At 35.9% G+C, this 26,658-nt stretch overlaps 2 protein-coding genes and 1 long non-coding RNA gene across 3 annotated transcripts; all 3 read left to right on the top strand.

The window, feature by feature from the left end:
• Window positions 1-8,920: 8,920 nt before the first annotated feature.
• Window positions 8,921-11,468, top strand: LOC148838070 (uncharacterized). The gene is made up of 4 exons (XM_088910612.1): window positions 8,921-8,974; window positions 9,296-9,785; window positions 9,846-10,927; window positions 11,342-11,468. Exons 1-3 carry the CDS (start codon window positions 8,921-8,923, stop codon window positions 10,895-10,897), a joined length of 1,596 nt encoding a protein of 531 aa, XP_088766738.1. The 3' UTR covers window positions 10,898-10,927; window positions 11,342-11,468.
• Window positions 11,469-13,134: 1,666 nt separating this feature from the next.
• LOC148838069 (uncharacterized) lies at window positions 13,135-14,649 on the top strand. Its single transcript, XM_088910622.1, has 3 exons — window positions 13,135-13,142; window positions 13,801-13,869; window positions 14,162-14,649. The coding sequence occupies exons 2-3, from the start codon at window positions 13,816-13,818 to the stop codon at window positions 14,447-14,449; spliced, it is 342 nt and encodes a 113-aa protein (XP_088766748.1). The 5' UTR covers window positions 13,135-13,142; window positions 13,801-13,815; the 3' UTR covers window positions 14,450-14,649.
• Window positions 14,650-19,233: 4,584 nt separating this feature from the next.
• LOC148838068 (uncharacterized) lies at window positions 19,234-21,831 on the top strand. The gene is made up of 3 exons (XR_016090810.1): window positions 19,234-19,306; window positions 20,900-20,968; window positions 21,596-21,831. It is a non-coding gene; the product is annotated as an uncharacterized LOC148838068 (long non-coding RNA).
• Window positions 21,832-26,658: the final 4,827 nt, after the last annotated feature.

Here is a 26,658-nt window from a genome sequence, read left to right as displayed (position 1 = left end):
AAAGTCACTGTCACTGGACAAATCTGCATGTACTATATAAACATTCAATTTAATTAACTAGCCTAGAAGAGAGGAATGTATTTTGCATATCTGTGACAGTTTCTTTAACTTAAAAACTTTAAACTTCCTAATTAGAAATGCATTCTTTTTAGAATCCTTCATTTTCACCATTATGAATTAATTATTGATATTTTATTATGAATCATCATTATTTCTCTCTTGCCTTTTCTTATCATTGTCATTAACACATTGTTTAGACTGGCCTAGTAATTGACTTGATTGCTTGTCTGGTAATACTAATTTTACTGTTGGTTGTGTTTCCTTACAGTTCAGTACAGTTCAAACATGGAGATTATGAAGACCCTGCTTTTTATTTCCCTCTTAGTGGCAACAGCCTCTTCGCTTTCAGTAAGAATTCTTCAGTTTATATAAGTGTTTATAGATGTCATAATAAAATACAGACCGAAATTATGATTTTATTGTCTTTCACTAGCAAATTTTCTCCTGCTCTTAACACAAGATATTTTTTGATAGAATCAGATTCAAAACAAATGGAGCTACTCATCAGCAAATAATTTAATTGTGATTAACAGTGTTAGAATGCAGTATAAAATATCCAGAAAAGTGGGGTAAAGTAATTACCATCTGACACAAATAAGGGAAGCCCAACAGAGTGTTCTCATTCACCATACTGGTTTGAAAATCCCCATTGGTTTTGATTGAGATCTAAAGACATCTGTCTACAAGGAGGCAAGTGTGTTTTGTAAATCGTGTTTCCTTTCTAACAACAGATGTACAAGTGGCAGGCAGAAAGGCTACTAAGGCAAGCAGCACGTTCTCAAAGAAGTTCAGAATCTGGATCAGAATCTGAAGACAGCTCCTCCTCTGAAGAAATCCTGCTGAGGAGGACAACCACCAAAGCTACAACTACAACTACCACTACAGCCACGACCACCACCACACCAAGCGTCACAAGTTGTTTCACTACAGACATTGGACTTGGAAGCCAGACCACAGGCGTGGTCCAGACAACAGACAACAGAGGAGATAGTTAATGTTTTGGCTTAGATGAAAAGATTTTTTGAAACTACAACTGGCTGTTGTTAATGTTTTCATTTTCATCTCTTTGTCTTAATAACTTGATTGTGTTTACTTAATCAGTTCTAGCTTCTAAATATCTAAATTAATCAGATATGATTCACAAACGCAAACTCACAGAGAGGACAGGTGGACAAGCTCTTAGTAAAGAAGTTGGTATCCTCTTAAAGCATGAAATGAGTCGGTTTTAAGCAGCAGCTCCTCTAAACTGCTGATCAAGCAGAGAAGTGAGAAGTACTGTAAGTAACTGTGAGTTTGCTTCTGTCTGGTACCTAAATTTAATTTCCATTTTATATTGAAAAAAGACCTTAATCCGATTTTTACCCGTACTCTTCTTTATTGAAATTTCCATGTAACCAAAAATAATAAAAAGCATTTATTTAACTATATGCCTAAATACAGACTTATTTTTTCTGCATGCATACAACTGTGATACACAGGACATACTGTATGAAAAGGAAGATACAGTATGGTTGGATTATATTTCAGGCTTTTGTTGCAAATCAGAGTGATCACAACGTTTTGGAAAAGGTTTTATAAACCTTGAAAAATCAAAGTGTGATTTATATAAAACATCAATAGGTTAACAGTTGATTTTATGGGCAGTAATGGAATCCCCTAAGCACCGCTGTCATTTGTATGAATATTAATCATCTCTCTAGAAGTCTGAACAGAAAACAATTTCACAGTATTCAGCATTCATTATCTATCTGCAGTTTTTTAGGGTCTTTGAGACCCAAACTGCATTGCATTATTCTACAATATTTACATATTGATCAATAATTTTTCAAGACATAAAATAAATTCCCTTTGTTTTATTAACAAAATCAAAGCAACACATGAAATGTTTTGGTTATATTTAGCAATGGGCCAAATGGTATTGAATAGCGTAGTATAGTAAAGTGTAGTAAGGTGGCTGACTATGTTAAGGACATGCTTGACCAAGCAGCTTTGTTTATTCTTTCAATGTTTTCAGTTTTCACAATTGCCATACTTATTAAGGTCATGTCTTAAGCTCTTCAAAGGACAGCAACATAGCACAAGGAAGAAACATGGCTGTCTGCCTGAGTATGTAAAGTTTCCTACTCTGTTATAATCCAGATGTACGTGCTTTACTCATCCTGATGTTGCGGTTGTTTCCATGACTTAAAATGGGATTTTGAAGGAGGTGGAGCTCATTGGCTTAACAAACTGCTCTGCTATGCTGACAGCAGACTGAGGTGGACTGGGAAGATGGGGTGTTGTCTCTATTGCAGGTTTGCTTGCTTCCTTGTGGTTTCCTCCACCCACAGTTACTATGAATACTTAATAGCAGTTACTTGATGTATTAGAAATGGGTTATTCTGTATATACAGTATGTACTGTATATATAAGGTGCCGTATGCTTTGTTGTATTTATTCTTTTCTTTTGATGTTTTATCAGTCAAATCTAAGGTTATTTGGAGGCTTGTCTTTTGCATTTTTAACATCCCAACCATTAATAAGAGAAATTCAAAATGTCTCATTAATTATATTCCACAATTATAAAACAATTACAGCAGAAACAACAGGAGCATTTCTGCAGCAGCTCCCCACTGTTTCTTCTTGTTGTGCACTGCAGGGGTTGGAGACTGTGACACAGGCGTTCTGAGAAAGAACTGAATTAAACTAAAAAGATCAAATTTAGAAAGATAAAAGTGCACACAGCTCTTTATAATTCTCCAGGAAATGTAGTCACCATTGTTTCTTTGATTTCATCAGTGGTTTGTATAAAAGGAAATGCATTTCACTGAACATAGATAACCTGAATGCTACTGTAGCATTCCCAAAACACTGCCAAAGGTTTATTTCTAGTACTTTTCTGTCCAATAATAAGCACTTACATTATTTTATAATAAATAAGGAAATATCTTTTGCAATACAATGCAAATCACATTTCTGTTTGTCCAAAATATCTTGTTCTCCCTTCACCATCAAGTAGGACTTGACCTTTCATGACAGGTGAAGAGGTTTTCATTCAGTCTAGGCCTTAGTCAGATCAATGTGGACTGGGTTCATAGACCCAGATTAACACCAACCCTGCATGTACAGTACTGTGAATTTAGCAGTAGGTAATTCATTATGTATGCTAATTGGGGTCTGTGAAACTACTGATAACATTGCCTGAGTTCTTGTTGATGGAGTAGCCCCTAGAGGCCTGGTAAGATCACAGCCTTTTCTCCTGGATTTTTCCATGTACTCCTGCACACTGGACTCTTTTTGTACTCAAGCACACCTTTTTGCCAGTTGATTGCATCCTCTGCTGAAAATAATGTAAATGGTACAGCACACGGAGCATTTTTTAAATGAAAATGTGTGTGTAAAGGCTGTATTACAGACCTTATCCTTGCTGTGTTTAGTATAAAAGATGCCATTATATATAGATTGTAGTGTCACCTTTAACATGTTTTAATAACAAGCACCTCAATTATGTAATGTCTAGTTTTATAATGACAGTGGAGCCTCAGGAACAATTACAGTTACTTTGTGACTTGAGGACAAGAGCAGGTTTGGTTTTCCTGCAAAAACAAACCTTTGTCCACTTAGTTAAAGTATTACAGAATTACAATACTTTGTAATAGTGTGTCTTGCATTGTTGTAATAACTTATTTACTTTATCTTTGTTCTATGCCATTGTCTTATCCTATTAAATTCAGTGTGGTTTATACAAACTATGTACCACATTGTCCAGAAGTACCTACAAGATATCTTAAATTTACTCTTCAGATTTCACTCATGCAGAACACACAGTACACAGTATGTAACCTGTGTGCCTGAGACACAATATACTGTACACACTATATTTGTACAGTCTATCTTTATGTAATATTTGTAGCTTTCAAGCACTGTGCAAGACAGGTAAAATATATCTTGTTTTCCATTATTTTCATTTTATGAAACTAATACAGTGTTAGGAATGTATATGGAAAAATATACTGTAAATACATTTTTTTATCAATTCTGTTCTGTCCAAAAAAAATTGAGTTAAGTCTTCCCAAATTATATCCCTGTACACTACATGACAAATCTAATTTATTTAATACATTTCCTTACTGGAAACATGTCAGTGGATTTTTATGTGGATATTCTTTGTAGATATATCAAAACAGGGCTTCATACATCTAGAATAAAAGATTCAGTTTTTTGCTTTGTTTACACTGCATTTATTACATACCACTTTGAAAAAAGTCATGCTCCAAAGAAAATAAGAACTGGTTTGTCCTTAGTATTTAAATGTGTTCATGCAGGGGTTTTCATGTGAATTTTGACTTGGATTGCTGAACTTTTACTGCACCTCCTGGGGCAATTCTAAATGCCTATTTGTGAAATGAAAAAAAACAAGCGTCAATTTTAATTAAAATGTGGTATCTCATCAGAAATGTTCCTTTTGCTACAGCCACAACCTTCTTAGCAACTCTGGGATTCTGCCCTGACAAATACTGTGGTAATTTAATCCAATTATGAAGTTTGTTTTCTTAACAAGGAAAACATTCACCTTCATCAGACTGATGTCTGGAACACAAACAATAGAGTTCCTGGTTGTGGTTACAGTTATGTCATTGGGTTAAGCCTACAACTCTTCTGATCTCCAAAAATTCCAAATTCCATTCCCTCAAAAATGCCTGACAGATATCAATCATATTCTGACAGCAGGATGGAATTGTTTACACTGAGGTTTAAAGACGTTCAGGAGGATAAGATAGGTACAGATATAAAATAAAAGCCAATGGCTAAATAGGTAGAATACTTGGCCTGTATTCCACATACAATCCACTCCACTGTCAATTAACAGGCAAAAACAGTGGCAGCAGGCCAGCTTAAATCATAAAGGTGTTCTTGAATGTAAGACATGAAATAAACTGTTTTGCAAATTAGTTTTTATTTTCACTGGTAGCATCATGCAAAAGTGATTTTATAGTTAAAACATTTATTAATGTGCGCTGTGGTATTCAGTGATAAGAGCCCAGCAGAGTAAGGCAAAGCACAGTGAAGGTATTTATAAGTGAAATACAGTATTTATGAAGCATTTACTGTACTGGTCAATTCAAACCATGGGGAGCCATGCTAGAGTAAACCCCAAATAAATGTATTGTATAATAAGAAATATAAAAAAGAATATCTTTAATAAAGGATATCATAATACACATGCAGGAATGTGCTTTTTGTCCTTCCCCCAGCCAGTTACATGTACAGTATCATACAGGCTTAAAATGTTTACATTTTAAACTGGCTTTTTGATCACTTCTCAGTTTCTTTTTTCCTAGGTATACTTTATTACAATTGGCTGTGTAAGCTATAGCACCTGGAATATTTACACATTTACAAAGGAAAGTCAAATCTATCTTGCTTTCACTGGTTTCCGTTTCCTTTTCTAACAAAATTAGATAATTGCTATCATTTCATCAAGAAAGCTTTTTTAATACATTTTCATAAGATAAATTAAAGGGAGTGTGTATATTGTAAGGTAAGTGCTAGAAATTTAAGTATTTCGGAATTGTATTTCTGAAAAGACAAGTTGCTTTCTTGTCTTGCTTGTCTTTTGTCCTAATACAATTTTATAATGCTTTATAAAGAGTTGTTGCTTAGAAAAAGGTAGTCAACAAAAGAATACATAATGGCTGACTGAGTCATGAAAGAGTATTATAGTATTTTTAATTTATAATAGAAAATGTTATCATCTGAGCAGTAATTAAAAAAAACAGATTACAAGAAACCTGCAGGTGAAAAGAGAATTACTGACTTGTCTTTATTGAACAGCTTTTAATAGTTCACACTACATTCATTTTTAACAGTCTTATAATACACAGCATACCTTATTCCTATCATACTTGGATCAATGACCAGCCTGTCTCACAGTAGAACACAAAATTAACTGAAAATACACATCTCCCAAGACTAAATGGTCTTTTTGGACACTTTGTTTCAGGTCGCATTTAGGGGAAAATATTTAATTTTCCTTTAATCCACAGCTCTATAATTCAGGACCTAATAATTGACTTTGCATCCATCGCTTCTAAGGAAAATCTTAAAATAGATACCCCTAACGAATCTGTCTTAATTTCTTACTTAATTTATACCTGAAAATACATACACAAATAAATGCTGCGTAATACCTTTAAAGATTTCTGCATGCCTAGAGTAAAAAAATCATGTACATGGTCTATAGGACACTTTCAGGAATGCATCTTGCTTGTTAAAAAGTATTCTGCAACATTATTCACTGTGATGTTCTGCAGAAAATTCAATCAATCCATAAATATTCAAGCTCAGAATCTAAGAAATTCTGTTTGGAATTTCAAGGAATCCAACTTATATCTTTGCTATCTTGTTTATTTTGTACTTATTCTTGTGTGTGAGTGTGACAGTAACAGAACTCTTTCTGTTAATCCTCAAAAATAAGGATATTGTACACTGATGTGGCTTCCTAAAACTTTATCACATAGAGTCCTTTGCCTTAAAAATCAAACACCATTTATATTTACACACAGAGTAGGGCTGAATGAAAATTAGTCTATTGACAAGTATTTATTTATACCTCAGAAACTGAAGCCACGCATTCAACAATTTACACAGATACTACCTGAAAAAAATCAAAAAACAAAATATATTCAATAGATCATAAACATGGACAGCTGTGTGACATAATTGTGATGGAATCCGCTTTGAAAACCCACTACATGATAAATGCTGTGTGTAAAATTACACCTACTTTTATGTCTTTGCATTCATTGGATATCTCAGCCATAAGCTAATCTTTAAATGGCAGAGATGAAATTGCAATTATGCTACTGAAAGGTGAAAAAAATATCATAAATAGCATTCCAACTTCAGCATCTGTTGGATAAGGTAAGGCTGTCTTTCTTACATTATATATAAATCAACATATTCCTTTAAATGGCACGCATGGTTTAGGTTATGCTGTGAATAATTTACAAAGTATAGCATTCATTTTTTGAAAAAGGATAAATTGTGCTTATAAAAACAAATGAATAAAAACATGGGGAAAAAGGCTCAGACAAACCCTCTGTACTGCAACATTATAAGCTTAAACCTTGTTTATATTTGAATGTATCTCTTAAATCTATTGTTGGATCATCAAACCGATGTACCACTAGTCCACTAAAACACAGATATTTAATGCTAAGGAAGTAATCCCCATTCTTGTTTGAACACGAGGATCATAAAGAGATCCTATAATCATGTGTATAAACTGTAGAAATCCCTCCTTGCATCTTTCACTGTTTTGCAAGACATGTTTTAAGTTTTGAGGTGAACGTACTGTTACAGTATGTGATGAGAGCAAGTCCCATTCCTATATAAAGAAACCGCGAGTTGTTGCAAAATCCGTAAACTCCTTGTTTAATTATATTTGCCTTACCTGCCAATGTAGTGCCAGTACTGCAGGTGTTGTCTATAAATATAAACAAACTTTTCTCTTTTACAATTCAGTGTTAATTGGAAAGAAAATGTATTTAATGACACATACATTGTAAGAAGATCTGAATATACAGTAAATTGGTATAAATTCGTTAGAACACAATAGTCATTTACCGAGCCGAATTCCTAACAAACACAAACACCTACCTAAAGGTGGAGCTGTCTAATGGTGAAATACAGTATACTGTACCTCGCATTTGTAATCCAGTTAGAGGTAAACAGGCCCTGTAGCTACCTGTAATGCTTTTAGTATCTCCCCAAACATATTGTATATGACGCAAACTATGTAAGATCTGGCTAATTTAAACTAAGTTAGTTCTATAGCTCCTACAGTATATAGGCCATATAGGTTAGTTCTGTAATTGTTATTTTATGCGTGCATCGTTTCGGGCAATCGGATTTTCACTAATTATGCAGATTATTCTAAAAAAATGTAAGATCAAATAGAAACAAAGGGGTTATTAACACCTAAAGAGACCCAATTGTAAATTTAGGCCTGATTTTTCGATTTAAAACCGAAGGAAAAGAAGACATACTCGTATATATTATCATGGCACAGAATTGTAATGCACACCCAGATAAAAATACAAATATTCTAGAGTTTGTTGGTGAACTTAAATCATGTACTGCAAAAAGTGTGCAACACTAGAATTAAAGCGGACAGATACAGTATAAGGGGCAATGGGACAGGTAGTCTCTCGACTTTACACACCAGAGGGCACTGTAGCAGCTAAATATCACCTTACAGCATCGTCTGCTCTGTTCAACACTGATGATGTTAGCGCCCTCTGGTGTCTAAAGTTACTGTCCATGTGAATGTGTCCTCCATGATCTTATTCAAACACTTTCAACAGTAGGACGCTGCACGGCAGTTGGTTAACAGGTTAACGATTAGGTCGATCGATTAGGACTATTTCATTAGGCCGATGAACGTATATGCGATAGTGGATGGGACTTAATAAGCATTGATCACGCCAAGATTTTTTTTTTAATTGGCTTGGGTTTCAAGATGATAACACGCTAATTCATCTTTTTCTCTGTTTTCTTCAATTTATTTAAATTAAAACAATTTCACACTGCCAATATGATAACAAAAGTCATCTGGCAGATACTCTTTCTGCATAGTTGTACTACATGAGTAGGTGTAAAACAACTTTGCAACTCTTTTCATTTGGAAGAAAAGTATCTAAATTGCTATTTAAGTGTTTTATTGAAATAGGGTCATAATATGTTAATAAATTCAGAGTGTTATATTATTAATCTATTTCCTAAGAAAAGTTGTGTATTCTACGGTGCCTGAAAGAAAAATAAGTATATGTTTTTCTATTTATGTATTAATTATGCATTGCTTTGACAGGATTTCAAAATGAAGTCTTTTCTTCTGTTATGCTGGGCATTGGGGACATGCTTGTGTTCACCAGTGAGTAGATGTTTCTTGAAGCTTGTTTCTTATAAAACTGGGGAAAAAAAAATGAAATCTATTCTGAACAATAATTATGAAGGTCCCAAATGTGCTACACTCAAAAATCTGTGTTTAAAGGCTACATGTTACTTGTAAGCATATGGACCTACAATATATACTTACTGTTGATTATACAGTATATGTACTGGTATAGAAACAATACTTCAAATACAAATACTTCACCACAACAATATGCATTTTCAGCAAGGATGTTATTTCTTAATTTGAGTGCCAATTACTGTGTACTGTATATATGTCTTTATGTTTTTTTCTTCACAGGTTGGTCGCACATGGCTACCACAATCCATGACTAAGAGGTGGCCTCCTAAGAACCCTCAGCCCTCTAATATGTCTTCTCCCCAAGTCCTTGTTCTACCAGGTGGTCAAGCACAATCTGGAGGCCCAAATATCTTTGTGATACGCCCACCTGCCCCGGCAGCGACAGGAGGAGGGGGAGCACCAGCAACTCCAGCACCAGCTCCTGCAGCCTCTGCTTCCTCACAAGCTGGTGGGGGTTCCTCTCAGCCATTTATATATGTGATCAATCCTTGTCCCCCTGCTGGTGCAGGAGGTGAATCTGGAGGAGGCGGTGGGGTTGTTGTACTGGGTGGTGGAGGTGAGAGAACAGGAGGATTCGGAGCAGCAGGTGCAGGTAGTGGGGGAGGAAGAGCAGGTTTTGAGGGAGGTGGTGGCCTTGCTCCTATTTTTAGTGCAGGGTTTGGAGGAGTAGGAACAGAAAGTGGAGGATATGGAGGAACAGGGGCAGCAGGTGGAAGGTATGGAGAAACAGGGGCAGCAGGTGGAGGATATAGAGGAACAGGGGTAGCAGGTGGAGGATATGGAGGAACAGGGGCAGCAGGTGGAGGATATGGGACAGCTGGTGCAGGATATGGAGGATCAGGAGCAGCTGGTGAAGGATATGGAGGATATGGGACAGCAGGTGGAGGATATGGGACAGCAGGTGCAGGATATGGAGGAACAGGTGCAGCAGGTGGAGGATATGGAGGCACAGGGGTAGCAGGTGCAGGATATGGAGGAACAGGGGCAGCAGGTGGAGGAAATGGAGGAACAGGGGCAGCAGGTGGAGGATACGGAGGGACAGGGGCAGCAGGTGGAGGATATGGAGTAACAGGGGCAGCTGGTGTAGGTTATGGAGGGACAGGGGCAGCAGGTGGAGGATATGGAGGGACAGGGGCAGCAAATGCAGGATATGGAGGGACAGGGGCAGCAGGTGCAGGATATGGAGGGACAGAGGCAGCAGATGGAGGAAATGGGGGGACAGGGGTAGCTGGTGGAGGAGAAGATGGGGCAGTTGGAACAAGTGGAGAGCAAGGGGGAGGGACAGCTACTCTAGGAATCCCAGGAGCCCCAATAGTAATATATCCACCAGGACCCTCCGGTACAAACATGCCCATCGTTCATTCAGCTGGCCCTGGAATGCCGATTTTTGTCTTTCCCCCATCAGGAGGAGGGACAGCTGGAGCATTTAGTGGTGGCACTGGGGGGGGAGAAGGGTTTTCAATAGGGTCTCCTGGGTTTGCAATAACAGCAGGCGGAGGGGCAGGAGGAGGGAAAACGGGGGCAGGTAGTCCGCAGATTTTTGTAATTCCTCTTGATGGGTCTCCACCTGGCATGTCATTCCAGGGAGGCTTGCTCTCAGCTGGAGGTAGCATTGGTGGTAAATCCTCCAGCGGCCCTGCCAGCCCACCCATAGTCATATATCCCCCCCTCTCTCAAACTGCGGAGGAGGACCAGATAGAAAAGAAGCACTGGTCCTTCAAAGCTCCAGGTCTGAGATTTGCTTCAAAGCCAAGACCTTTGAGTGTCCCCAAAGTAATGCTGGCATCGTCAGCACTGAAAATAGTGAAGAGCCCTTCCTGAAGAGAACAAAGGTGTAAGAAAACAGAAAAGGTAACTACACGTTCATGGCCTTAGGAAGAACTAACCTCAAATAATGAGTTTTTATGTTTTTGAAACTTGCAAACTGTAAACAAAAAGACCACATTTTAAGATGTCTTAATCAATAATCACTAAATAACATTTGAGGTCTGAATGTTAATTTACGGATTCCTTTGTTGAGTTTGGATTTTTCTGTGCTCATAGGACTGCATAATATATGTTGCCAGTATAAAACATGCACAAACCATACAAACCATTAACCAAAAAAGAAGGAGGAATATGTTTTCAAAACAATTCACATGCCAATGCAGTATATACAAAATTGAATGATGTACATTCAGATAGGTCTACTCTCAATTATAGAACAAATATATTAACTTTAAAAAGAAGAATTATAGTTAAATTTTAAAAATATTTTTCTTTCAGATTGCAGTGGATGGCACTGATGTCTGATGTACAACTCTTTATGATCTACGTATGTCACAACCACAATTTGATTATGTTTCAAGTTTCTGGTACATACTGTATACTGTATGTGTGTCTGAAGACTGTGAAAAGAAAATATTAAAAAAAAAATAAAAAAATCGAAATGCCTGTGTACAGTTTCAGTTTTATTAAGTAATACATTTCTTTTTTATAGCCATTTAACCTTATTACATTACATTCTATTACAGAAACGTGATCAAGATTTGCATGTCTTTCATCAGTAATATGCTTACCTGGCTCAACTGAAACATGAAACCAATAAATCCCACAGATATTTGACAGTCCTGTTTGTTTCTCAGAAGGTTCCTTGGGAACTTGTTATACTACAAATATAATTTCATAAATTTCAAATATTTCACATCACACAGTGTCCCAACAGACACATTCATACTGGTAAGTGAATACAAGTGACTTGCTTACTTCTAAGTGAGTACATATTCATTTTTTAAAAGAAAGTCATGAACAAACATTTTTTCAGATGAAGTTATATACAGAAATACTGGCATCATAATACACATTTTGTAAAGAATCATGGTAAGATACAGCATGTTTTATTTTTGAAATGCACTACATTTGGCATGGGACCAGTCTCTTACCTCTGTTGCAACCTGTGTAATCTGGTGACGCTTTATTAAGCCTTAAGACTCTTAAGTCTTAAGCCTTACGAACACTGGGATGTGGGGTCTAGGAAGAGGTATGTGATACTGGGAGACGCCTCCCAAAAGAAAGCGTAAAAGTGTGTTTTGCATCTACAAGTGATGCTAAGAAAACAAATGTTCAATACTGGTTTCCTCCTCAACCATTCTTGAACAATACTGAAAGCAGCTCTTCTGACATATGATGACATTTCTGGATTTGTCATCAGCCCAAATCAGTGGATTCAACACCTGCCCAGTTAATCTGTACTTGCAGAATAACCATCTATTTCACCCAATCCATAAACTGCAGGAACAACCCGTTTTCCCTCTTTTCCAGCCATGCTTGGTATTATTCTGAAGAGGGAGACAGGTGGATTGGAGAGCAGGGAGGGTGGTATGGTGGGAGTGGATGGAGGCAGAAACAGTATGTTATCACAGCCATAATCACACAGTGAAAACAGCATCTGAATTGTCACATAAACACACAAATTATGGCTGATCTTGACCACATTTTCATTCTCTTCTGTACTTTATATCAGGCCTAAAAAAGCATTAAGAGATACAAAAGAATTTCATAAAAAGTGCTTAGAAATTCTAGATTTTCTGGCCCTCATAAACACCTGTGCTGATTCCACTGGGCATAAATCTTTGCTGCTTCACACAAAAAGGACTGCCAGTTAAAGAATATCATTTTACTGGATGAAGTTAAAAAATGTCTTTTATGAAAGTAAATCCTACGGTAAGTATTGAGTGAAACCAGGACAATTGCCATTTCTTAAGCACTTTGATATTTGATTTGCAATATAGTTTGTGAACTAAAGTATAATACAATCTTATTACAGTTCATCAATTCAATGTATTTTATCTTGGAGTGATTCATTATCAATTGAGCTGAGAAACTTCCAAGGTGTGGTTTATGTGCAGTTTTATTAAATATGAGTTACAACATAAAGGGTTTATTAGTTTCAGGTGAGAAAATGTTGCACCATGTATTTTAGTGTGCGTCACTGTTGCAAAACAACTACATTTCCACCCATCCAAGAAAGATATAAATCACGATAACCTGAAACTTCACTTATTAGCCATTGTCAAGAGACAAAAAGGTAAGATATTGCATCAGTGTACTGTATGTCTACGTTTTTAGCATAAGTTTACTAGAGTGTATTTGTTGTGATAGATTGAGCAGTTTTGGTTTGTATTAATTGATATCACACAGCTTTAAATGTAATATGTAGCATATAATTTAATGGCTGTCTTTTTTAAGTCTGGTTTGCTTTCAAGGATGGATTGTTAAATAAAATATCTGTGGGAATAATACTGTACATAACAAGCAAGGAAGGCTTATAAATCTCTGTTGTGACTGGACATAAGAATGTAGAAGATGGTGGAGGCAAAGGAAATAAAACCTGTGTACAATAAAACAGTTTCTGAATAAAATAAATATCTTATCCAGTTTGAAATCCTTTGAGATGCCAAAGTCAAGTATATAATATTATCATTACATCTACTAGGCAAAGGGGATGTAAAGTAGTAAAGTAATATAAAGTATAAAAATAGCCATAATTGCTATTGTTTTGTCCAAGGGTGAAACTTTTTGTACTGAGCATATGCAATGAATCCACTCACAAACGTCTGATACTTTAGGCAAAAAGACCTAAATTAAGTTCTGAATAATATTTCAAGATTTGAATGACTCACACCATAGATGTTTGTATTTACAGTAAATGTACATCAAAACTAATGCTGACTTTTTATTTTCAGGCACTTTTGTCCAACATGAAACACTTTGTGCTTGTGGTTTTGTTTTTGGTTGCAGTCTCCGATATTTCTGTAAGTACTCTGTCTACTCTTCCTGCCATTCTGAGTGTAACCATACACATATATTTGTATTTACTGTTGGCCATAAATGAGATATATTCCATTATCTGTGTTGTTATTCTTTTGATAATATTAAATTAGTTTTCGTAGCAAAACATTTAAAGTATTCAAAGCTGAATACGTTTTTATCTCCCCCTTTCTCTTCCATCTCTCTTCTTAAGAAGTCTAAAATTGCATTTTCTTCTAAACAATTTGACTGGTGTGCTATACTGTATGAGAATTAAAATGGTTGTTATTTCAATAGGCATTCCCAAGATGGTTGCCTCTGCCGGGTTCAGGGAGACATGATGATAGGATGCCTCATCACCATGGGGAGCACCCTAAGTTCCCAGGAAGAGACCCACACTGCAAGGGAAAGACAACAGCTGCGCCAACTTCAACCACCACTGTCACTACTAGAACAATCCCTGTTAAAACAAGTACGACTGTACAATCTATAACCTCCAGCACAACTGTGTCGTCTGCGTCTACTACTGTGTCCAGCACTGCTGGGACGACTGCACCTAACAGAGGGGATATTATGATAGTCTGACCTAACATAGAAAAATAAAGCTGTGTCTGCCCTTTCCTTTATGGAAGTTAATCCATTTGTTTTACTGCAATGTTCTACAGTACAATTCTATGCAGAATAATTAAAACAACAAATACAAACTTTGAAAAACATTCAATATTTTAGGTAAGATCAGATCAAAAAGAGCTTTTTAGTCCCTGCATCTTCAAAATAATTGTAAATTTTACAATTGCTGTTTGCAAAAAAAATTGTTGGAGACTTCTCTCTCTTTTATGTCTTTTGTTTTATTAACACATCTGAAAAATCTCAACAGCTAACTGCAAAACAAAGAACAATATCCTTCATTTATCTATTATACCCTAGATGCCAGCTATCTTAATTTGTAAGGCATCACATCATATTAGAAAAAAAAAATTATATTTTATATTCCTTTCACTTTTTCTGAAAGGTATGGGGATTCAGGATTGTTAACTATGCATTGTTAACATTGTTAAGTAGCTATGTTTTCCTCTTTAGTTCTGGTGTTTTAAGTTGTTACAAAACTAAATTAGGTTAGTAAGTTAAAGTTATTAGTTTGTAAGTACGTAGTCCTTCAGCCTCAATGTATTTTTTAGCCAGCTGTTTGTGTCTTTTACACAATTTTTATTAATCTATGCTATGCTATAAATCTGAAATAAAATCTGTTCTGTCAGCAGCAATGAGTTTGGTTCTTATCTACTATAGGTTTACCATTGATTGGAATACGATTTAATAAATGAAGTATAGGTGGCTCCAAATGTGCTTGCATCCATCCATTCATTGTCATTATTCCTATTTCACATAAAATAAAATAAATGTACTCTGAGATGTTAAACAATCTGACAGCTCCTCATGCTCCCTATCATTGCAAAATCAAGTTTAATTATTGGCTGTTAGAAGCTTGTTCACATTGTTTGTTGAACATTCTCTTTCCACATTCATTATCTTGTGCCATTTTGTTGAACAGAAATTGTGACAGAGTTAAAAGCCTTAATTATGATGTCTGAATAGCAGTATTTGTTCATCTCTATGTGTAACTTCATTATTGAGCAATTTTTATGTGGGAGTTATTGAACATTACTTTACCCAATACCCTGTAAAATTTACTTTTGGTGTATATGTTTGTTAAAAAGTGCAAAGGTTTCTCTGACACCCTGAAATAAAATCAAGCTGGCAGCTTATGCAAACCCTATACAGTAGCACAGTAGCAGCAATAACACTTTTTTTTTATCATACAAGAAGCAAGAGGGGTGTTCTTTGATATTCAACATCACACAAATAGGACATATAGAATTTTTATTCTAAAATTAATAGCTAGCTATTCTATTGTGCCGATGCGTTTATTCTTTCAGCGCTAGCATAGAGCATCCAGCAATAATATGTCTGATATGCTCCTCTTGTTGGTGACACAGCCTGCATTTGCCATCCACATCTTGAGGTTATTCCTCTGATGATAGTGAGTGTTCAGTGCCTGATGTTCAGCTGCCGTGATAAGACTCTCTGTCTGTCCTTTTAGTCCAGAGCTTTGTAGCCATCCAATTATAATAATAATAATAATTATTATTATTATTATATTATTATTATAGTCCTCAAAGGGGAGCATTACAATAGTCCAGACAAGATGTAATGAAGATATGACTTAAATTGCAAAATTGAGAAAACCTTTTATTATTGAACAGAAATTGTGACAGAGTTAAAAGCCCTAATTATGATGTCTGAATATTGTGAGCAGTATTTGTTCATCTCTATGTTTAACTTCATTATTGAGCAATTTTGATGTGGGAGTTTTTTAACATTACATTACCCAATAGCCTGTAAAATTTACTTTCAGTGTACTGTATATGTTTGTTAAAAAGTGCAAAGGTTTCTCTGACACCCTGAAAAAAAATCAAGCTGGCAGCTTATGCAGACCCTATACAGTAGCAGCAATAACACTTTTGTTTTATCATACTAGAAGCAAGAGGGGTGTTCTTTGATATTCAACATCACACAAATAGGACATATAGAATTTTTATTCTAAAATTCTTCCAGGATGGAGGAATCATACTATCAACAAAGATCATACTATCTTGATGTAGAACATTATTCAGGTTTTAATGTGTAATGTTTTAATGTTTTAGTGAGACTGTGCGTAGTGAGACAAATAAATGTACAAATATTTAGAATCTTATTTGGCTGAGGCATAAATGAAAAACATCTTACATTTGTACTTGCCTAAGCACCTGGGTAATTTACTGAAGTCAGCTTAACAATAACCGAGAAGGAAAAAAATTGTCAATAAAACAGTTTATGGTACAGAAAGTTGATAAGGTAGAAAAGGATTTTATGTTTTTTTCTAACAGTCAAAGTTGAAGCTGTTTGTCTGAGATGATTAGAAGGTTATCAAACAAGGGGCATAGGTGGAGAAGGCATGGTCATTCATGCATTAGTTTGGTTCTGGGGATTCAATTTTCAAATTAAATTTTCAAGATTTTAACAACCGGGGTGAAATTTGAAATAGTAGAAGGTCCGTGAGGTAGGCAGGACCATTACAATACATTAAAATCCTCTCTCTGGTGGATGGGAAGCTAATGGAGCTTTGCTAGAATAAGGATGATATGGCCTGACTGCCTTGCTCAAGTGAGTACCCTGACAGTGCTGTTCTCAAGCAGTTTAATTAATCTAATTGTCAGCAGCCATTTCAGGCTGCAGCTCACCACTGGCAGCCCACTGAAGCTAAGTAAATGTGATCCTGGTCAGAACCTTGATGGGAGACCTCCTGGAAAAAACTAAGGTTGCTGTTGGAAGTGGTGCCTTTGTGTTCCACATGTGTGATATCTCAATCTCAGGGTCCTTGTATTGGCTTAATTTTTCAACCTCCTTAAGACAGACATTGGCATCATCTGGAACATCTAAATCGATGAGAAAACATTGCTTCTTGCTCTGATCATGGAGGATTATGTCCGATCGGTTTGCTCCAATGGTAAGATCGGTGTTAACAGCCATGTCATGCATGATGGTGATGTTCTCCGTCTCCACAGCTTTTTCAGGCTGGTGATCATACCAGTGACCAGGCACTGGTAGGCCAAGCTCCTGAAGCTTGATGAAGCTAATGAAGGTATGACTTAAATTGCAAAATTGAGAAAACCTTAGCCAGGAGGTATTTTCCAAATGCAATTATGAGAACTTACAGATGTTTTACACATGATCCAAAAAAATGAGGAAGCATCAAATTTTTGACCATTGAGGACATGGAGATAACATTTCGATGATGACTGCAGTTACTAGTTTTGGCGAAATTATCATGGCTTATGTTGTGGTGCTATTAAGTATGAGAAAATTGTGGCTCATCCGTATCCTGATAATTTTCCAATGCAGTGGACACATCAGGTTTGGTGTTAATATACAGCTGTGTGTCATCTGCATATATGTGAAAGTTAATGCCCCAATGTTGCATAATCTTACCCAGAGGGAGCATGTACAGTAAATGAGAAACAAGATGGGTTCCAGAACTGACCCTATTGGGACACCACAAGTCACTGGCAACAACTCTGATCTTGTTTCTCCAGTAGAAAAGATAGGAGAAAAACCAGGTCAGAGATGTGCCTTGTAGTCCAACATTGCTCTCTGCAGAAGAATATTTTCATCCACAGTGTTGAAGGCTGCTGAGAGAAAAAGTAAGACAAGACATTCGGAGATTGTTGGAAACTTTCACAAGGACGGTCCCTGTGCTGTTAAAGGGTTGGAAACCTGACTGGAATTTTTGAAAGAGTTGGAGGGAACTCATGTGAAACTGTAGCTGAGTATCTACTGCCTTCTAGAGAACCTTTGAGATGAAGTGGAGGTCAGAGATAGGTCTGTAACTGGAGAGTAGGTTGGGGTCAAGTTTAGATTTCTTCAAGAGGGGTTAACAGCATCCGTTTTGAACAGGAATGGCACTTCTCCAGTCTCAAGGGATTAATTAATCAGGTCTGTGGTAAACTGAATCAGAACAGAAGCAGGCTTTAAACACAGGCATAGGAATAGGATCCAAGGAACATGTAGTTGTTTTAATTTTAAGAATAATGTCCGACATTGCAATAGAAAAGACTAACTGAAGGCGGGGCTGGAAGAGTAACTGTGCAGATTGCACTAGTTGAGGAATTGTGCTTGGTTACTAACCTACCAACCAAATTAATGAGAAAACTGGGCAAAATAGTCTCCTTTTGTTTGTGTATGTTCTTATAAGTCCTACATTGTTTGTGCAATATTATAACTAAGCCATTTTAACATGAAGGGATAATTATTCCTATTACGCTCAAGATTTTTCTCCAATTAAAGCTTTCCATTACAAATCCCTGTGGCCCACACAAGTAGATTTACACGCACATAGGTAACTATATAAAGAGCAATACATTTGAACTTCACTAATCTGCTCTCTCAACAAACCAACAGGTAAAATATTTATTACAATTGACAGGTAAAAAATTGTATTAACTTTAACATCAGAAAAAAACAGAAAGGCTGTTTTTTCTGCTATGGTGTGCTTGGCTGAATTGCATGCATGATTATTTTCATACTGTTTTAGGTAAAATATCTACTTATAACACCAGAGCTTAAAGCCTTTGTTTCTCATTTGTTCAATTTCCTGCATTTCCAATAGCAGATTTTATTCTTTATAATATATAGTAACAGTAGATGGAATGGTATTATTCTATGAATTTTGTTTTATCATCATAAATCAGAGAGGTTACCATGATTAAAATGTCTGAGTGAAAATATTAAGAGCCTGTGATGCTGCTTTTTTCATTCTACAGACCTTCATTACATTGTAAGACTTTGCGACAGAAAGAATTGGAAATCCACTCATAACCAAACAGAGGGTTACAGTCAAAGCTACAGGTAAGAGTGATGTTTAAAATATTTTCAAAGTATCCGTTCACAGCTTCTTACCTCTTAATACCTGTTAATATTAATATTAATATCTCTGCACGGAATATCTTCAAAATACCTGCTCAGTTGTATTGTAATGCTGCAAATAGGTTACTTGTGAAATCTTACTATTTCATTTACCTTTTAGCTCAGCTTGAACATTATAGATAATTAAAATGAACAAATGTTTTTATTGATTAGCTGTGAAAGAGAATAGTAGACAGTTCCAGCCCTGTCTGTAAAATGTACTGTAACTCAAAGAACAGTCAGACCAGTGACAGTCTGTCCCAAGACTCCAACAGCACAACCACATATTAGTTTGCCAAACTTATAGATAGAATTTATTATTCAATTTGTAATTTTTAATTATACAGTTAATACTATGAGTATGTATTTTTAATAATTTATATATTATATGTACATATTTCTAATATATATATAATTTACATATAATTTGTAATAATTTCCAGTATATATATATAATACTGTCATAGTTTAGCATGTTGCACACAATAGATTTCCATTAACACTGTACTGTGTTTCTAAGTGTGTTGCCCCGAGGTGACAGAGCTGCAATGAACAAGATGAGCAACACCCATTGCAATCCCACAAAACAAGCTTGTAGAACCAAAACATAATTTAAATGACACATCTCAGAACAGTGAAATTCCATTCAAAGCAACATAAGATTGTCTACTGTAAATATGTATTTTGAGTAGCACATTATGGAAGGAGGCACAGTGGCTGTAGATTTACTTGTGGTGCTTTTGCTGCTCTTTCTGGAGCAGAAGACAATAAGCTAAACTGTAGTCCTTCTTAAATGACACTGCTCCTTTATACTCTGCCATTTTCTCCATAGCAGATTCATGCATAATATGACAAAGGCACAAACAGACAGGGTGAAAAAAGCCTTCCTGCACCCCAGAACAGCCTTAGTCATTTGGTGTTCAGTCATTAATGTGTAAACAAACTGACCTTTCCTCAGAAATCTGTGAGCCCACCCATAAGATAAGATCACTTTATTAGCCATATACAATTTCTTGCATTAGGAATTCGTCTTTTAGCATACCCCAGCTTGCTCTCCATGAGATACAGACACACAGACAGGGAGAGAAGCTTGGAGTCAGAGCGCAGGGTCAGCCATTGTACAGCACCCCTGGAGCAGTTGGGGTTAAGAGGCCTTGCTCAGGGACCCAACAGAGTAGGATTCTTCTGCCAGCCGCAGGATTTGAACCAGTAACCTTCCAGCCACAGGCACAGATCCTAAGCCACAGTGCCACCGCTCTGCCTCAAGATGGCATATGTATAGTATTCTGCTTTTTCAGGCATAATTATAGTCTCTTTCCACCCTGACAGTAGAATAAAATTAACCTTGGTGCAAAGAAACTAAAGAAGGTGCATGTTTACTCTCAGCACTATGCTGGGGTGTGGTGATTGTTCATGGGCACTGCAGAATCCTGTCATAGAATTACTGTATAAGACACTAGCTTCTTTGGCACAGCTCTCTAAGCCAAAATCCCTGCTAACAAATATAATGTATTAATAAAGTCACCTATTTTTCAGGTGATTGCATCAACCATGAAGTTTTTTGTGCTTACTTTACTCTGCGTGGTTGCAGTTGTCAGTGCTTCTGTAAGTATCTTTTAAATAAATACGTTTGCTCAGTTCAGTATAAAACAGCAATGTTTAAATTAGAAAAGGTAATATAAATCATCACATTTTAATTATCCTTTTTATCTGTTTTTTTCCTGCTGCCATTCTTTATTCCTAAATCATTAAAATTTACTCTTTTAATATTTTACAAGTCATGTTTTTATGTATCATTTAGATGTGATAAATCATATTGCTGTTTGTTACAATATTTCCTAAATGCTGTATATTAAACTTTTGTATACAGGAAGAAAATGAGCTTATAGTGTAAAAAATTAATCACTTGAACTTTGAAGAACTTTGCCTAACAGAACCAAAATGATTCTTCTCTTGCTTTGGCGTGATCTGTATTGCTGTAAATCACTGGTATTTGGGGATATTTGAGTTATACTGTTTCTACATTATATTCTGTATATAGAAATTATTATTATATCATTATAATCATAATTGAAATACATACTAAGATACTTGGCAGAAATATATACTTTAACACTCAAACGTCCCCCTTTTTTAAATTAGGAATAATGTAGCATAGTAGATTTTCTGTAGCTTTTGATACACCTTGGCTGTTGTGCTACATGAGAATTAAAAGGGCTTTTACTTCAACAGGCATTCCCAAGAGGGCCACCTCCGCCGGGACCAAGGAGACATGATGATAGGAGGCCTCCCCCCCCCCATGGGGAGCACCCTAAGTTCCACGGAAGAGATCCACACTGCAAGGGAAAAACTACAACCGCGCCAACTTCAACCACCACTGTCACTACTAGAACAACTCCTGTTACAACAAGTACTACTGTACAGTCTACAACTACCCTCACTAGTACTACTGCTACAACATTACCTTCTACTGCCACTACACTTAAGTGATTACTACAGCTAGTAGACTGGTCAACACTTCCCTGTGCTGAGGAATAACACTGTCTCATACCTGCCAAAATTTGTAGATTGAAACCTCTAGTCCATTAGTTCAACCACAATTCCACTCTTCACTATGTGTGAAGCAAGATGTGCAGCATGATTTTTCAGGAATTTCCTTTTCTGAACTCCAGACTTTTTCACAGAAATTGATATTTGACCATGGTCTGTTGGAGCTACATACCCGTTTAATGATTTTACTGTATACAGTATATTAGAAAATTGTATTAAAAAATTATGAGTAAAAGCTGTCTAAGGAATAAACACCATATCTGTGCTTATTAGCTTAAAAAGCTTAAAAAACACAAAAAAACAAGACCCTTTACTAATAGAATATAAAATAATTATCTAGACTTTACTTTTGCATATATATTCTATACTGTATGTCAATTAAAGCTTTGTTGAACACCACTCAGAACTACCACAATATGATGTTTACTGTTTTGCATTGTACAAAATATCATTGGAAGGGAACACAGAGATTGCTGAAAGAAGTCTCAGCATTGTCAATTATGGTTTTTATCAATTTTAGTCTTTCCTTAATTAGAAGACTTATAATTTTTCTTAAATCTGACAGCAGTATGATAGTGGTTGTATTAGTAATATAGTAATAGTATGACTGCTGTATATTGTTTGATATCAAATCTGTAATTTAGTTTAATAGTGTAGTGAGCAAAGTTGTGAAAATGATCAAATATTTACAGTAAACATCTTGCATATGTACAGTATACATGCTTTTCTTGGTGTCCAACAGCAAACAGTGCAAGATCACAGGGAACGGTGGTTATTATTTAGTTTTGCTTGAAAATAATTTTTATTTCTTTTAAATGGTAATGTTATCTCCAGTTTTAGTCTTTGTTCTGTTAAATTGAAAGCTTTGTTTTGTCATCTTTTCAATGCTATGTTTTACAGTAAACAGTCCACTTTCTGTACTGTGAATGTGCATTAAAGGTCTTTCAGCATCAGCAAAGGCTCGGTTGATTTATTTACTTTAAACATCTTGGAATGATAATTCAGAATTGTATTAATGAAGCCCAAGCAATTGAAATGTTTGCATAATCAAGCTAAATCTTAAAAGAAGATTAACTGTAGATTAAGCTCTCCAAAGCTTTCTCACACTGAAGACGTCTGCTTGACATCTTCAACATTTTCATTTTTAATCACATTTACTGTATATTGTGGTGATTAGCAATGACCAAAAGCAAAAGAGAATACAATTTTAAGTGTGTTAAATGAGTGTTTAAATATCTTTGCAGGCCTTACCTTTATATATGCATAGTATATACAGCATACAGTATATATGCCAATTAGTAAAATTTCTCAACTCATTATATGTTTTGAATTATACTGTTACGGAAGCCGGTACTGACTCCCGTGATGTGCGTTATTAAAGACCCTATGCAGACGGCATAATCCGAAAGTAGGTGGAAAAGGACAACGGGGAGGACACGAGGATCAGGGCAGGTTGAAAAAATCAGGGGGTGTGGCCATGGCAAACAAGTCCAATGGAGTCCAAGGGAAAATCCAGGATGAAGTCCAATAGTCCAGAACCGGGTGATCCATCCAAGACAAGACAAAGTTAAAAACCGGAACGGGATCCGGTGCAGGGAGAGGGAATAAAAATGGGATGACGGGGCCAAGCGCTCTGAGCCCCAGACTCAGCTGGGTCAGGACGCCGATAGGAGGCCTATGCCCTCAAGTCGCGGATGTAGGGCAACTTGATGGTAGGCGGGCCTCCGGGCATCCGTCTTCCAATGCAGAGCCAGGAGTAGTGAGAGCTCCTGACTTAAATAAGGAGGGGCAGGATTGGAAACATGATCAACTGAAATGTGAAAGAGCCGGAGCGCCCTTAAGAGGAGGGATTACAATCGTGACATATACAAAGTCTTAATCATGGACATTTCACATCTCAAATTTTTTTTTATTAGAGCTGAGTTTTTGTTTGTTATTTGGTAAAGGTTATCAAGCCAGTCAATTCATTTAGGATATCATAATAACATCATACTTCATACATCATAAGACAAACACACTATTTTCCATATGCCTCTTTTACCACTTTAGATTTCAGTTTTCTCCTCTTAACAGGGAATCTCATACAAAGATGTCAGTTCAGTAGGTGACACTAGAGAGCTAGCAGTGCATAGGAGTGCATACAAAAATTGAGAATTAAATAGCAATCAGAAAGTGCAAAAGTGTAGTTAATGCATAATTCAGTCACACTTTTGTGGTAGTAATGTTCCAGGGAAAGGTCATTAAAGCATGTATACAATATATCTATGCTTGATTTGATTTTCTTAAATTGGTATCCATTGAATTCGTATTTAAAAAACTTCTGTGAGAAATAATAGAATTATAGAATAATTCTCTGGAATTTTCCAAAAATACCATTCAAGATATCCTTTCCATAGTATCCTAGCACTGTTATCAAATAAACATTTCTAATTAAGGCAGAAATGAGTTCTATAATATAGAAAGTTCTTCAGAAGCAAGATAATTCCATTTTACAGATGTCACTAATTCTGAATTTAATCATCTGTTTTTAATTCTATATGGTACTGAAATGCACAAGAAGCATGGAAAAATAGATTTACTGTGGATTCCATATTTTTAGTCATTCTAACTTTAAATGATATACAATGTAGAGTACTATTTTTTTACGTTATAAACAGTGTTATTTTTGAATATTTAAATTAAAATGTTTTAAATGCAGTACTTAGCCATTTACAAATCCCACAAATTCTTATCAGAACAATTTAAGAAAACATTGACAGGCTGTGAGTACATAATCAAACCAGTAGCCAGTGGGGAAAATTGTGTTTGCCTTGAAGTGTGAAACAGGTTCAGTCTTGTCAGCATAAAATAGTGTGGTCTGCAAATCCCGGATCTTTGCATTGTGCAAATGTTCCCTTTCAGATATAAATGTTGGGAGATTATATTGTCTTAAAAATAAACTAAAAATATACAGATTGATATCATTGTTTTAAGCAAATGAAATCAAATACTAAGAAAACATACATTACAAAATACATTTTAATATCAGTAATTTTTGTGATAACTTTCTTTTTACTTTGTGCTTCCTAAAATTGTAGAAATACAGTAGCATACATTTAGCTGAAATAATCTGAAAAGGGAAGGACCTTCATAAAGTCAACATCAAGAGAAAGTCCACATAATTGCACTTGTTAGTCATTTTTATTTTTACTTTCACTACTGCTCTTCCAAATGGCTGCTTTATGTAGATTCTTTTTCACTTTTTATGTCACTTAAAGACATTGGTGTTCCCATTCAAAAATGAATGAACTGTAGTTTCTAAGGCCATATGATAGATTAGTATTTGAACTGTTAAGAAAAATCGAACAAACAGGGAGGGCTCCCTCAATAACATTGCAGCTGGTGAAAAGACAATAACCTGATATTAAGGACTGAAATTAAAGTGAATGCACTGGGGTTTGTGTAAGATCTTCTCTCTCCTGGTTTCTACAGTAATCTCAGACCACAGGACTCTGAAGAGGTGTATACTGTAGGACAGAACACAGTGCACATTCCTATTATAAACCCCCATTTAGTGCATTACATGAAAACATATAGAATAAGAACATATGGTAAATGCTCAAATTATTTAATTTTTATAAAAATGTTAGCAGACAGAAAAAAATAAAAAGCTAGGTTTTAGATAAACCTTTTTTCTCTAATAATGGGTGGTATATCATATTCTTTTATGAAATGTACACGCATTAAATGTTTGCATGCAAAGATATAATATAAGGAAAAAAATAAAACAAAAGGTACTGCAAACTAGATATGGCACTATAATTCTTGTCTTTGTATCCCTGAGGAATGTTTTTTTTTCTTATCTTCACATACTGCCTTTACCTGCTGTGGTCAATATAATCACATACTATACCATACCTGGTGGTTTCACATTGCACAACAACATGACCACATAGGGCCACATAGAACAGAAGGAAAAATAAAGCTAGTGAACTATAATGGCTCTTTCATTTCAACATAGAGATAATGATCTTGGAGAAGAAGCAGGCATGTTCTCTGTTTATGGTTAGCTTGCTGCTTTAAGTAGCACTTCCACAGCATTTACAAGGAGACCAATTCTAAACAGTCAAATCCTCTAAGTTGAAGCCTTCTGATATGAGCAAGTAATTCTCTCCCTGTTTGTTTTGATACTTCAAACAAAGATGTTAATTTGTTAATTGGTGCTTTTCCTCCTTTTGAGCAGTTATGGCTGTTGTCAGCCCTGTGCAATCTGTTTTTTGTCTTTATTGTCCGGCTGCTGGCTCAGTAACAGTATTCTATCTCTGTTCTTTTGGTCTGCTGCTCTCTTATGTCCTCCTGTTTAACACTTTAACACTCTTTATGCTGTTGTAACTTCATATTGATCCTGAAATCCCAAAAAGAACTGTTTCAGGGACATAAGTTGGCCAGAAACTGGTTGAAACTGGTTAAAAGCATCCTCTGTCAATTTTTGTACTATTTTGTACTTATCAAAATGTAGTATTGTCAGCAGATGTGTCTCTTACAACATGGGTATACTGAGGCAGATCTGCCTCACTCCTGCTTCACTCTTGACTGACCTCTTTGGCAGAGTAATATGACCTCTTCTCAGTTTTAAATACACTCCATATACAGTAGTTATCACGTTCAGTTTTTGGTTTGTTTCACTGTTTCACCTTGTGGAAACAGCCTAAGAACAAATCCAAATAAGAGATCAAATGAGACATATTTACAACAAATTCCGTAAA

This window comes from Atractosteus spatula, chromosome 3 (assembly GCF_055471065.1).
Source record: "Atractosteus spatula isolate fAtrSpa1 chromosome 3, fAtrSpa1.hap1, whole genome shotgun sequence".
NCBI lineage: Eukaryota > Metazoa > Chordata > Actinopteri > Semionotiformes > Lepisosteidae > Atractosteus > Atractosteus spatula.
This window is presented reverse-complemented; position numbering and strand designations above follow the sequence as displayed.